General features: G+C 35.9%; 1 protein-coding gene and 1 pseudogene across 1 annotated transcript; both read right to left on the bottom strand.

Annotated features, from left to right (window-relative positions):
* Positions 1 to 642: 642 nt before the first annotated feature.
* On the bottom strand, positions 643 to 8,442 carry abcb9 (ATP-binding cassette, sub-family B (MDR/TAP), member 9). Its single transcript, XM_067406354.1, has 11 exons — positions 7,396 to 8,442; positions 6,289 to 6,403; positions 6,022 to 6,152; positions 5,345 to 5,550; positions 3,344 to 3,541; positions 3,030 to 3,158; positions 2,765 to 2,953; positions 2,009 to 2,182; positions 1,630 to 1,789; positions 1,327 to 1,463; positions 643 to 1,231 (listed from the first exon to the last, which is right to left on the bottom strand). Exons 1-11 carry the CDS (start codon positions 8,024 to 8,026, stop codon positions 923 to 925), a joined length of 2,379 nt encoding a protein of 792 aa, XP_067262455.1. The 5' UTR covers positions 8,027 to 8,442; the 3' UTR covers positions 643 to 922.
* A 673-nt stretch (positions 8,443 to 9,115) lies between these two features.
* The window catches only part of LOC137033895 (electrogenic sodium bicarbonate cotransporter 4-like), a 30,530-nt pseudogene continuing 26,877 nt past the window's right edge, over positions 9,116 to 12,768 (bottom strand).

The raw sequence follows: 12,768 nt of genomic DNA, 5'->3' as shown, positions 1-12,768 counted from the left end.
GTCAACAGGCACATCACCGCAAGGTCTCTTCAATTTAATGCTCACAAACTTTTAACAAAATCACAATAACGTTTCTGACATGTCTTTACATCTATGCAAGAGTTCTATCTATCTATCTATCTATCTATCTATCTATCTATCTATCTATCTATCTATCTATCTATCTATCTATCTATCTATCTATCATTTGATTTATAAAAATGATAACAATTATTTTTAAGTAATCTTTTGATTGCAAAAGATTGCATGTTTCAGCAGTGCTACTGTTAACTAAAGCTATTAAAACTATTTATAATTATTGTAATTAACTGAAATAAAACTGATTCTATATAAAAAAAAAATTTTAAATTAGAAAAAAAAACAAATTAGAAATGTTGCATTGCGCACTAACTGAAATAAAATAAGTTGAAGTGAACAAAAACTAAAACTTAAAAAAGAAAGCTAAATAGTTTGACCATGACAAAAGCAAACAACATTACTAAAACTTAAAGTAAAATTAAAATGAAAGCTGAAAAAAATAAAAGCTAATTAAAAAATATTATTACATAATATAAACTACTATAAACTATGCACTATTAACTGTATTCGTAGTATATAGGACTTTTATTTAAAATAAATAAATAAATAAAAACGATGATCTGTCCATCAATCATTTTATTTCCATAATTATGTTTTATAATATGATTAAATTATCTAAGATATTTACATTTTAAACAAATGTACAGTACATCAAGTATATCAAGTATTTATTGCTTAAAGCTTTATTCAAGGCAGTATCCCAGTCTAGTAAACACTCTTTGACATGCAAAATATGTGCTATATCCCAAGATACTATTACATAAAAAAACAAAACAAAACAAAAAAACATCTATGATTAAGGCCTTCATACCAACAATCAGATGAAGCACATGTCTACTGTCTCTTAGTAGCGTGCTTCATATTCATTGTCACTACAGTCTTCTCCACTCTCCTTATCTCCTTCCTTCAGCACCAAAGGTGTGGCTGGCGATGGGTTGTGACCATCTGCATCTATTTCAGTCCCCAGGATCTGCCTCTGCACCAGCTTACAGTAGAGGCCTCCCCTGGCCATGAGTTCAGCATGAGGGCCCTGCTCCACCACAGAGCCTTTGTCGATCACTAGGATGTTGTCTGCTCTCTCAACTGTGCTCAGTCTGTGCGCAATCACTAAAACCGTGTGCGATTGCATCAAGTTGTTCAGAGCCTGCTGAACCTAAAACAAAGTAGTAGAATGAATGAAGTTTAATGCAAGACTAAAAATAAGTAAGTTCACTTGAGCCAAAGCCTTTCAATATAGTCATCTCTTACTATGTATTCACTTTCTGAATCCAGTGCGCTTGTGGCTTCATCCAAAATGAGAATGCGAGGGTTTCTGATGAGAGCACGAGCAATTGCAACTCTCTGTTTTTGCCCACCGGACAGCTGAGTGCCCTTCTCTCCGACCCCTATAACAAAGGACAGAGCAGCATGATGAATTATGAGTCAAACTCAAAGTGTTTGAATATCTAAGGCATTCAATCAGATATGGAAGTTTATGTGTTAAATCGGAATATGTTTTAGGACACATATAATGTAAAATTCATATAATATAATAATAACTAAGTAACTAACCAGTGTCATAGCCTGTGGAGAGGCCGGTTATGAAGTCATGTGCATTGGCATTAATGGCAGCTCTGATGACCGCCTCCATAGGAACTTCAGGTAAACCATAGGAAATATTCCTCTGAACAGTGCGGGCAAACAGAACAGGCTCTTGACTCACCAGTGCCACCTTTAAAAAAAAAAAATTTGCTTTTGGTTAGTAGCATTTCACCACAATTTGCATTATCAGCAGCTACTGCCCTCTTAAGGTCATAGAGTGTACTACAGGCTGCATTGAAAATACCACCATTACAGATAAAAAAACAATTAAAATTCTAAAATGGTATTTACAAAATAATGTATCCATTCAAAAATCAATATGACAGATCAACCTCAGCATATATCCCACCTTAGAGTGATAATATTTGTGCTGGTAGGTGTTCACAGGTCGGCCATCCACAAGCACTTGGCCTTGCTGAGGGGCATAAAAGTTCTCCAGCAAACACACACATGAGCTTTTTCCACCACCAGAGGGCCCTACTAGTGCAGTTACTTGCCCTGGGCGAAGACTGAAGGATACATTCTGAGAAACAAAAAAATGTGGGTTTAGTTTACTACTCATGTCCTGGAAATCTGTGACTGATTCACTAGCATATCAGTTTAAAAGTAAAACAAATTAAAAAAGCATAAAGTTTCTTGCAATACGCTACTTACGAGGACAGTCATCGCTACACCCAACTCAAGTCATCCATAGCAACCTGAGTTTAAGTTACGCGATATGCTCAGGGGCACAATGGTGATAAAATATTATCTCTACTTGATGTGAATCAGGTGTTTAGCCTTTATGTTTTCAGCCAAAATCATTAACATTAATCAACCCTTACACAGTTTTCTCAAAAGGTGCAAATGCGATAGGATTCCAGCTAAAAGCTATTTATCTGTTCACACTGAATGGCTCAACGGACACAGTCACAGCCAATGAATCAGAACATATTTTATTTGGCCAAAAAACAACAAAAATTTAGATTTACATAGAAAAGCTTAGAATTTTAGCGTTCATGTGTTATGGCTTGTTAAGATATGGTGTTAGACTTGCCTGTTGGTAAATTAAATTAAAGGCAAGATATTTAATAAAAAAACAATCTATATCTTCAATAAAGAATACCTTTAATATATCCATCTCTGGTCGTGTTGGATATGCAAATGTCACATTTTTGAATTCCACCTGGCCTTGAAGTGTCTCTGGAGCTTCTTGACCATCAAGGGCATGTTTAGGTTTCCGGTCAATATATTCAAACACTTTCTCTGCAGCGCCAACGCCTTGCATCAGACCTGTGTATACTGATGATATACTCTGCAAAAAGACCAAAATGTTTTAAGTTCATCTTATGAGTGTCAGGTGTGGACATACTGAAAGAAAAACAACATACCTCCAGGGCCTCTCCAAGCTCCAGCTCATAGATGACAAAGGAAATAAGGGTCCCTCCGCTCATCTGATTTGTCACCACTAGGTGTCCTCCATAGAACAGGATTGCGACTTGTAAGGCTAGCTCAGAGATCTAAAAAAATGGAAATAAAAAAAAAAGAACCAGTGTAAACATGGACTTGAACATCTAAAATACTTTAAATGTGGCATTAATTGAGAGATACTGTGAATACAAGAAACAAAGGTGACTGTATAACGAAGGATTTTATGAGAACAAAGACTGAAGGCTTTGTTAAACCTTCAAGATTCAGTACATACATAGCTTGACCACATGAAGCAGGCATAGGCAACCGCTTGCTTCTTATTAAGAATGAACATCTCTTGCAGTTTGCTGTAGTACGAGTCTGCCTCCTGATCCTCATTAGCAAAACTTCGCACTGTTCTCATGGCTGATATTGTTTCCTCAGCCACTTTATTGGCCTGAGCCAATGCTGTCTGAACATCTTTGGTTAATTTCTGTTGAACATCAACAATGTGTAATGTTAATCCTTTTGTAAGAGTACACATTTTGTATCAGTGCATGAAAAAATGCTATTATATACACAGTATATTGTGCATTTGTGAGTAATGAAACAATATAAAATTGAGTATATGCTACTATACAGGTGCTGGTCATATAATTAGAATATCATCAAAAAGTTGATTTATTTCACTAATTCCATTCAAAAAGTGAAACTTGTATATTCATTACACACAGACTGATATATTTCAAATGTTTATTTCTTTTAATTTTGATGATTATAACTGACAACAAAGGAAAATCCCAAAATCAGAATCTCAGAAAATTATAATATTACTTAAGACCAATACAAAGAAAGGATTTTTAGAAATCTTGGCCAACTGAAAAGTATGAACATGAAAAGTATGAGCATGTACAGCACTCAATACTTAGTTGGGGCTCCTTTTGCCTGAATTACTGCAGCAATGCGGCGTGGCATGGAGTCGATCAGTCTTTGGCACTGCTCAGGTGTTATGAGAGCCCAGGTTGCTCTGATAGTGGCCTTCAGCTCTTCTGCATTGTTGGGTCTGGCATATCGCATCTTCCTCTTCACAATACCCCATAGATTTTCTATGGGGTTAAGGTCAGGCGAGTTTGCTGGCCAATTCAGAACAGGGATACCATGGTCCTTAAACCAGGTACTGGTAGTTTTGGCACTGTGTGCAGGTGCCAAGTCCTGTTGGAAAATGAAATCTGCATCTCCATAAAGTTGGTCAGCAGCAGGAAGATTGAAGTGCTCTAAAACTTGCTGGTATATGGCTGCGTTGACCTTGGACCTCAGAAAACACAGTGGAACAACACCAGCAGATGACATGGCACCCCAAACCATCACTGACTGTGGAAACTTTACACTGGACCTCAAGCAATGTGGATTGTGTGCCTCTCCTCTCTTCCTCCAGACTCTGGGACCCTGATTTCCAAAGGAAATGCAAAATTTACTTTCATCAGAGAACATAACTTTGGACCACTCAGCAGCAGTCCAGTCCTTTTTGTCTTTAGCCCAGGCGAGACGCTTCTGACGCTGTCTGTTGTTCAAGAGTGGCTTGACACAAGGAATGCGACAGCAGAAACCCATGTCTTGCATATGTCTGTGCGTAGTGGTTCTTGAAGCACTGACTCCAGCTGCAGTCCACTCTTTGTGAATCTCCCCCACATTTTTGAATGGGTTTTGTTTCACAATCCTCTCCAGGGTGCGGTTATCCCTATTGCTTGTACACTTTTTTTCTACCACATCTTTTCCTTCCCTTCGCCTCTCTATTAATGTGCTTGGACACAGAGCTCTGTGCCAGCCTTTGCCTTTTGTGTCTTGCCCTCCTTGTGCAAGGTGTCAATGGTCGTCTTTTGGACAACTGTCAAGTCAGCAGTCATCCCCATGATTGTGTAGCCTACAGAACTAGACTGAGAGACCATTTGCAGGCCTTTGCAGGTGTTTTGAGTTAATTAGTTGATTAGAGTGTGGCACCAGGTGTCTTCAATATTGAACCTTTTCACAATATTCTAATTTTCTGAGATACTGAATTTGGGATTTTCCTTAGTTGTCAGTTATAATAATCAAAATTAAAAGAAATAAACATTTTAAATATATCAGTCTGTGTGTAATAAATGAATATAATATACAAGTTTCACTTTTTGAATGGAATTAGTGAAATAAATCAACTTTTTGATTATATTCTAATTATATGACCAGCACCTTTATACTACAATGCACCACTTTCTATTATTTTCCATTCAAACAAAGTATTTGCAAATGCATAACTTGCCTTGTAATACTCTCCATACAGTTTGGAGACCACAGCTATATATGGGAAACCCATGATGGTGACTACAGACAGCTTCCAGGACATCCCAAACATGAATATGAAGATGCCCACAGCTTTCACAAAGCTACGCAGGAACAGGTTTACATTTTGTGAGATAAGGTCACTCACTTGAGTAGTGTCTGAGGTAAGTCTAGAGGTAATGTCACCTGTAAGACAAACCATTGAGAGCTGAATCATTTATGTCTTTTGTACTGAATGTCTTTCACTGGTCCAAATGGTCTTTTGATACAGTAATGTTAAAAACAACGCTAAATTTGAATTTCTTGAAGGCAGCAAAATAATAGTATTAAATTATAGGTAAGCTTATGATTTAGGTTTTGGTTTCTTTGTAAATAAAAACCTATATAGGATTTTTTGGCAGCTGCACACAAGAAGCAAAGAAGACAAGGCCAATCACAATTCAGTATGCAAATAGATGTGAGAAAGAAGACTAACTGAAGTTCAGTATGTAAAATTACAGTATCAGTGTCAAAGTGGTTTAGGCTGGATGTTTGTGTAATATCAATAAAGTGCTGGCCTTGCCTCTCTTTTTCCATTTCTTAGAAAAGTATACATGTTTTGGGTCAAATATAAGGAACTATGTTTGATGAAAGCTATGATTGGTGCTATAATGTTACCTGTATGGTTGGCATCAAAAAACCCAATGTCTTGATGCATTAGTGATCTAAAGAGAAGGTTCCGAAGTCGAATGTTCAACCTGGCAAATGTAACGGAAAAGACTCCTCCACGAAACCCAATGGCTATGGAGCTATGAAAGCAAAACAAAAAAAGTGATACCTTTTCAAAGGACATCATGGATTAAAATGTAAAAAAGAAAGGGATTTGTTTCATGAAATCTCTATAGTGCTGTCTATAAAAAAAGAGTCAAATCAAGAATTGCTCACCTGACCAAAGCCAACACACTGAGAGTAATCATTGGTTTGGCAAATTGATTCATGCTTTTCTGGATAACTATACTATCTATTGCTTGACCCGTGTAAAAAGGTATAAAAGATTCACCTATGGAGAGGGAAATAAAACATTAACTTTGTGCTGAAAAGCACTAGAAGTGAGGAAAATCTGTTAAACAATATAAGGTGCTAGATGTGCAACCCTCAAAGTGTGACACATCAAGGCATTCGCAAGCATGTAATGACTAGAGTAAATGTTAGAGCAATCATAACATAACACTGCAATGATGTGCAATCTAACTGTACTCAGACCGTTAAGTTTAGAAATCCACAACTGCTGGGGTGAATATGATGAAAGCGTCTGTATGAGTGAAAAAGGTACATAAAAACTTGTATACACACTACTGTTCAAATGTTTGGGGTCAGTAAGATTTTTTTTTTTTTTTAAGAAATTAATACTTTTATGGATGCATTAAATTGATCAAAAGTATATTTTTAGCATTTTAAATAAAAGCTGTTCTTTTGAACTATTCATCAAAAAAAACAACTGAAAAAAAAAACAACTGTTTTTAACAATGATAATAATAATAACAACTGATTCTTAAGCACCAAAATCATCATATCAGAATGATTTCTGAAGGATCACGTGACACTGAAGAATGGCTGCTGAAAATCCCATCACAGGAAAAAATTACATTTTAATATCAAAATAAAAATAATTATTTTAATATTTCACAATATTACTATTTTACTGTATTTTTCATCAAATAAATGTTTAATTCATCATACCTCATGAATCGATATCAATCAATATTTTTTACAGCATTTATTAATGATACTTAAAGTGTTCACTTTTAGTCTTAAAAGCATTGTTCATTCGTATTAAATATTGTGTTAACTAATGCTAACGTATACAACCTAATTGTACAGTTACTATACATTTAATCAGATTGTTTATAGAGAATGACTGCTGGGCCAACATTAGCAAGACCTATATTGTTTAACACAAGTCAACCTCATGAAATATCCATGGAATTAATTTATTATATTTCTTAGATTATTTAAGTCATAGCTGTGAGAAACTGTTGAGAGTGAACTTACACACAGCAGAGAGGAGAAGAAAGAAGAAAGCAATGGCCAGCAAGCCAGAGTCCTTCTTACAGTATGACAACAGACGACCGATTGTGGCGCCTGAATGGGGAGGCTCTTTGCTTGATTTCCTGCCTTTCTCACTGGATTCATCTTCTGTTTCAATGCCATCCACCAACCTCTCTGTCTCCTCGCTATCCTCTCTGTCAGACACAGCATTGGAAGTCTGTGACAGCAGATTCCATGAGATCATGATGCCTATTGCTGATGCACAAGTCCAGCAGAACAAACTGAGGAACCAGGGATCATACATCAGAGCTCCTTCTTCAGAAAGCATCAACAACTTGGCCAGAGCATAAGTCATGTTGGTAAGGCAAATGAGGGCAACCAGAGTCCCCAGGTTTGACACCCTCCGTGGACCATCGCTCCTGTTAAAGAACACCCCAATAGAGGCCCCGAAAAGAAGACTGATCCGTATGAGAACGGTTCCCCACAAGTCCAGTGTTGAGCAGTGTATGTCAAAGTCTTCTAATTCATCTGAAAATATATCAAGACTTGATCCATGAACATACAAGATTGTAGTGACCACAATATCCACTAGAATGAAAACCAGGTTGCCACTAAGAATCACAGCAACCCTCATTTTCCTACACCTGTTGAAGAGTGCACCACACAGACTTGCTTCCTAGGTAAAATTTAGCAGCAAAATTCTATATGGAGGTGATTTGTATAGAGTAGGTAAATGACACAGCAGCGTGAAACCAGATTGACAGGTCTGGTTTGATAAAAGGAGCGCGCGTGAAACAAAGTCTATGTCAATATACTGCGCCTGTTAATCTGATCCGCTGGCCTGCGCAGCTTGACACCCGGTACTAACACAGACTCACTCATTAAGGGAATTAAAGAACATGTATATGTAAATCCTAAGATTTTCCGTCTAAAAATCAGCTCATTGTTTCCTTTGTAAATCAACATTCCCGGCACGATAATAAAACTCATATTAGTCCCATAATTTCAAGTCAACATCAATCGTCTCTCCTTACCAGTGCGGTGCAATGACAGGAAGGGGGAAAAGGATACTGTACTGAAGCCCCGCCTCCGTGAAAACCGGCCAATCAGAGAGGGCTCTGGTCACACTAGCGAAACACACAAGTATTTACATATTTTGAGGGAATGCGCGTGAAGAGATTTACATCAACAATACAGGTCACTTTTAACATGGATATCATTGTGTGTATTGTATCTCCAAAAGTTGCATTTTAAAAGGAAAGTAAATAAGTGTTCCAGTGAAAAGCTACAACTAACTGTAAGTTACAATGCAGTGTAAAAATGGAATTAAAATATAAAAGACAATAAAATACCCTTGAGAAAAAATATTGTATGTGAATCTGAATAATATTTAAAAAAAAAAAAAAAAAAAACTACTATCAGATTTGTTATAAATGAAATATATGGCTTGAAGAGATTACACTTTCATGAATGTTCTTCAAAACACTTTAGTAAACATTTAGAAAAGTGCACTTTGTAATAGATTCATATTAAAAGTTTTACTTTTTTAAATCGTTGTTTAAATGAAAAATGAAGTACTCTTATTTTGATGTTAGAATTGTTATTTAAAGTTAATATTTTAAATGTACTAAATTGCAACTTCATCATTACAAATGTATAGTTACAGATATACATAAATATATAATACATAAAATAAGTTTAAAAATTACATTGTTATATTTTAGTTAGCAATAAATGCTAGTTAGTACAGTACATTTGGCACTTTTAACAATATTTCAAAGACCATAAGTAAATATGAAAGTATATACAAAGTACTTAAGTCCTACTTAATTGGGTAAAAGAAAAAAAACACTAGAGTTCAACAAATTGCATCTAATATAAATTCAAACTAAATTTCATTTTAAGTAACATTTAAGTGTCCAAAACATTACATTAAGTTTGCATTTAAGTATATTCTTCTCAAATATATTTTTCCATAATATACGCTCTCTCTCTCTCTCTTTTTAAGTATACTAAAGTGTAGGCTACTTTTTCACAAAGGTTATTATTTTATTCTAAAATATTAATAAATATAGTTTTTTAACATATGAAAAACATTTTATGGAGAAAGGTGCATTCCCAGAATGAAAATGTAATTAAAAAAGTAACTGTGCTTTAGTCACCACATGGATTTCTATTATCATCACTGCCGTCATCAGCACAGTAAAACAGGTTGTATCAGCTCAAATAGGTTGTTATAACATATAATTTAACGACATATGCAATTAAAAACTAAAATATCACCATAATAATGTCTCCTATAATGCTTATATAAAATTGTCAGTGCATTTTTTAAAAGTTCTAGCAACCACAGCTGTCTGTTTTAGCATAAAATTAACAAAAATGTTTTACAATGGATGCGCGAATACACACATTTTAAATGAGAACACAGTGTTTCAACACTAAACGGCTTCACTTTAAAGACATGTCGCCACTTTGTAGGCTGTCCAAATGACACAAGTAACAAGATGAGGTCAGCTCTATGGTGAAATCTGCTGCAATCTGCGGCTGCATTCTTGCACCTTTGATTCAACCGTTATTTCAAAGGCAAACAGAAAGTTGCACGTACTGCCTCACACTGGCCACAAAGCCGATTGAATAACTGATTAACAAATCCATTTATTACAAATGAACAGCAAATTGTTGGACAACAGAATGGCGCAAAAATCGTTTATGAGGTAAAGTTTGAAACCATTTGAGACAAAAAAAACAAAAAAACATGTTAGGCAAAACAACAACTAACAACTATTTTCTGTGATAATGAGCACTGAATATTATAACGTTCACAGTTAATGTTTACACAACATTTTTACAGATAATACTGAAATCTCTGTACTTCAGATGACTCATCCAAAGGAAATACAGATAAAAATCTGTTCTGGGACATGAGTCACCTAAGCAAAAGAAACATTTTTGGGTGTGTAGTTCAGTGAAAGACTAACAGAATGACCTCACTTTGTAGAAAATACTATTCTGTAAAATAATAAGCACAATCTGGGACCATCATTAGTGTCAATGAACGCCTTGAGCTGAAATACAAGATTTTATTCGTGCTACATTATGCGCTGAAACAGAAAGTGAGCATGAGTTCATCTACTTGATATGCTCTATGGACAGCACTGGTCTTCAAGCTGTAGTCTATGCAAACACACTTCGCAGATAGTGATCAGTCCCATCAAAAGTGATTTTCAGTGCACATCAGTGTCTGTTAGAGGATATTCTAAGCCATTCTTCTTGGCTTCAGGTACATTCTGTATTGTGGTTAGGACAGTCTCTACTGGAAAAGTCAAGTAGAGGCTTTCCTTAAGCTTTTTTGCTGAGGGCGATTCCTCTGTGCTGAACAAAGGGTCGGTCACAGTGAGAGTGATGGAGGGCATGTTTCTAGCCTTGCGTTTTGCATTTTTCTTTTCTTGTCTGTAGGCGACATTCATATTTGTAACTACCTGTGTATAGACAAAAAGAACATTATCAGGAAACTGATCACTAAAATCAGTGTTTTTAGACATGCTTTTTGAATAAACGCTAGTAGTTACACATGCACCATGAAGAACTGGACACTAGTCTAACTGATGATCTATTATTAAATAATGGGACTGAACAAGATTTTAGCTACACAAACAAATGCTAAGACTTTACCAGCTGTTTGATGTTGTTCTGTTGCTCCTGCATGGAGGAAAGAAAAGAGTTTGTGTCCTCTTCATTAAGGGTATCCTCCTCCTGGTCTGGACAGCAACTAAGAGGATCAAATTTTGTCTTAAAAAAAAGAAAGAACAGAAACAGCAATTCAGTCAGTGTAATTTATTGCTTACTGTATTAGTCAGTGAATCACGAAGAAAAGTTAATTCTCTTACCTCATTAGATATGCTGGCTTTTCTGTTAAACATTAAAAAGTGTGGTGTAAATTTTGTCGTAGGGTTGACTGACGTCCTGAAGATGGCCAAAACTGGATCAAGAAAATCATCCCATTCTACCTGTTTCTCCACCACCATCTGTTTTATGGCATCTCTCAGCAGATTACTGCTGCGATCATACAGTGCGTTCCTCTGCGGCTGGTCTACTGGCAACACTCTTAATGCTATGTTCCACCGGTCACACAGGTGCTTTGTAACCTAAAATAATCAATAATAATGCTGTGAAAATAGAGTTAATCCCCTGTTTTGAATAAAAGTTTGGTATATTGACAAATGTTTTCACCTCCTCACAGAAGTCAGCACTTTGAGAGCAAAATATTGTCTTTGCAGGGCCAAATCTGGAGAAAAATATTTTTTTTTTAGCATTTCAGCATATTAATTCTTTATTAGAGGTGCAATGTAACCTCACCTGCAAATAGATGATGAAATGCATCGTGCAATACAGAGACCATCTTTCTTTTGTACAGGAAAGGCCTCTACCCATTTACTGTAGTAATCTGTAATAATAACAATGTGTGTATTCCCTCCATGTATAGTGCCTGGGAATGGACCTGTTTTCAAATAAAGACATTTGGTTACAATCTAGAAATATGTTCCGCTAACAGATCAGGCTTCTTAAAAGTCTCTTACAAACTTTTACCGATTATTTCAATGGCCAAAATGTCCCACGGACCATCCACCTTGATGGGTCGTACCGTTCTGGCCAGGTTTTTATTCCGCTCGGTGTGTTGACAAGTTTCACATACTTTAATCTGAAATAGATGATTCATTGATATGTAGATAAAGGTATGAATGAATAATAGGACAATGACAAGCACATCCATTCCTGAAAGGTCAGGATAGTGACATCCACAGCATACCCAATCCACAACATCCTTGACAATGCCAAGCCAGTAGTATTTACTCTGAATCCTGTGAACGGTCTTTTTCTGTCCCAGGTGATGTCCAATGTCATTGAAGTGACACTCCAGGAATATCTGTCTCTTTCGCTCTGCCTCAATCACTACTTCTCGCTTTTCTTCTTTCTTCGGTCCAACATAATATAACCGGCCATCTATAGAATTTATGACAGAAAGTAAAAGAAATAAACCAGTAATCACTCCATAAGATGAGCTAGACCACTAAAAATGTGTGGAACATTGCTTATGATGCTTTTTAAAGATTTATATACTAGAATAGACAGGAGTGGATAAAATTGTCAACTCAAACATGCAAATCTCCTCCTGATGTTTGAGTTAATAAACAAATACACAATATGACACTAGTAAATACAGTTTCAGAAACCCCCATTAGTAGCTAATTTTTTTAAACCAAGAGCCATTAAAAAAAGAGAAAAGCTTGTATTGTAGTTTACAAAAGGTTAAAAAGTATGTAACGTTAATTATATCCAGCAACATACTGATAATTTTAAATCTATTATAAAGTT

Source organism: Chanodichthys erythropterus, chromosome 13 (genome assembly GCF_024489055.1).
Source record: "Chanodichthys erythropterus isolate Z2021 chromosome 13, ASM2448905v1, whole genome shotgun sequence".
NCBI classification, from domain to species: Eukaryota; Metazoa; Chordata; class Actinopteri; order Cypriniformes; family Xenocyprididae; genus Chanodichthys; species Chanodichthys erythropterus.
Note: the sequence above shows the minus strand (reverse complement) of the source record. Positions and strands in the feature narration are given on the sequence as shown.

Excerpts from the sequence above, each read along its gene's own strand:
- abcb9 (XM_067406354.1), bottom strand. The coding sequence starts at position 8,026 with ATGAGGGTTGCTGTGATTCTTAGTGGCAACCTGGTTTTCATTCTAGTG. Across the intron at positions 5,551-6,021 it reads TTTTGATGCCAACCATACAG|GTGACATTACCTCTAGACTT; the intron begins GTAACATTATAG and ends TTTGTCTTACAG. Across the intron at positions 3,542-5,344 it reads TGTATGGAGAGTATTACAAG|AAATTAACCAAAGATGTTCA; the intron begins GCAAGTTATGCA and ends GATGTTCAACAG.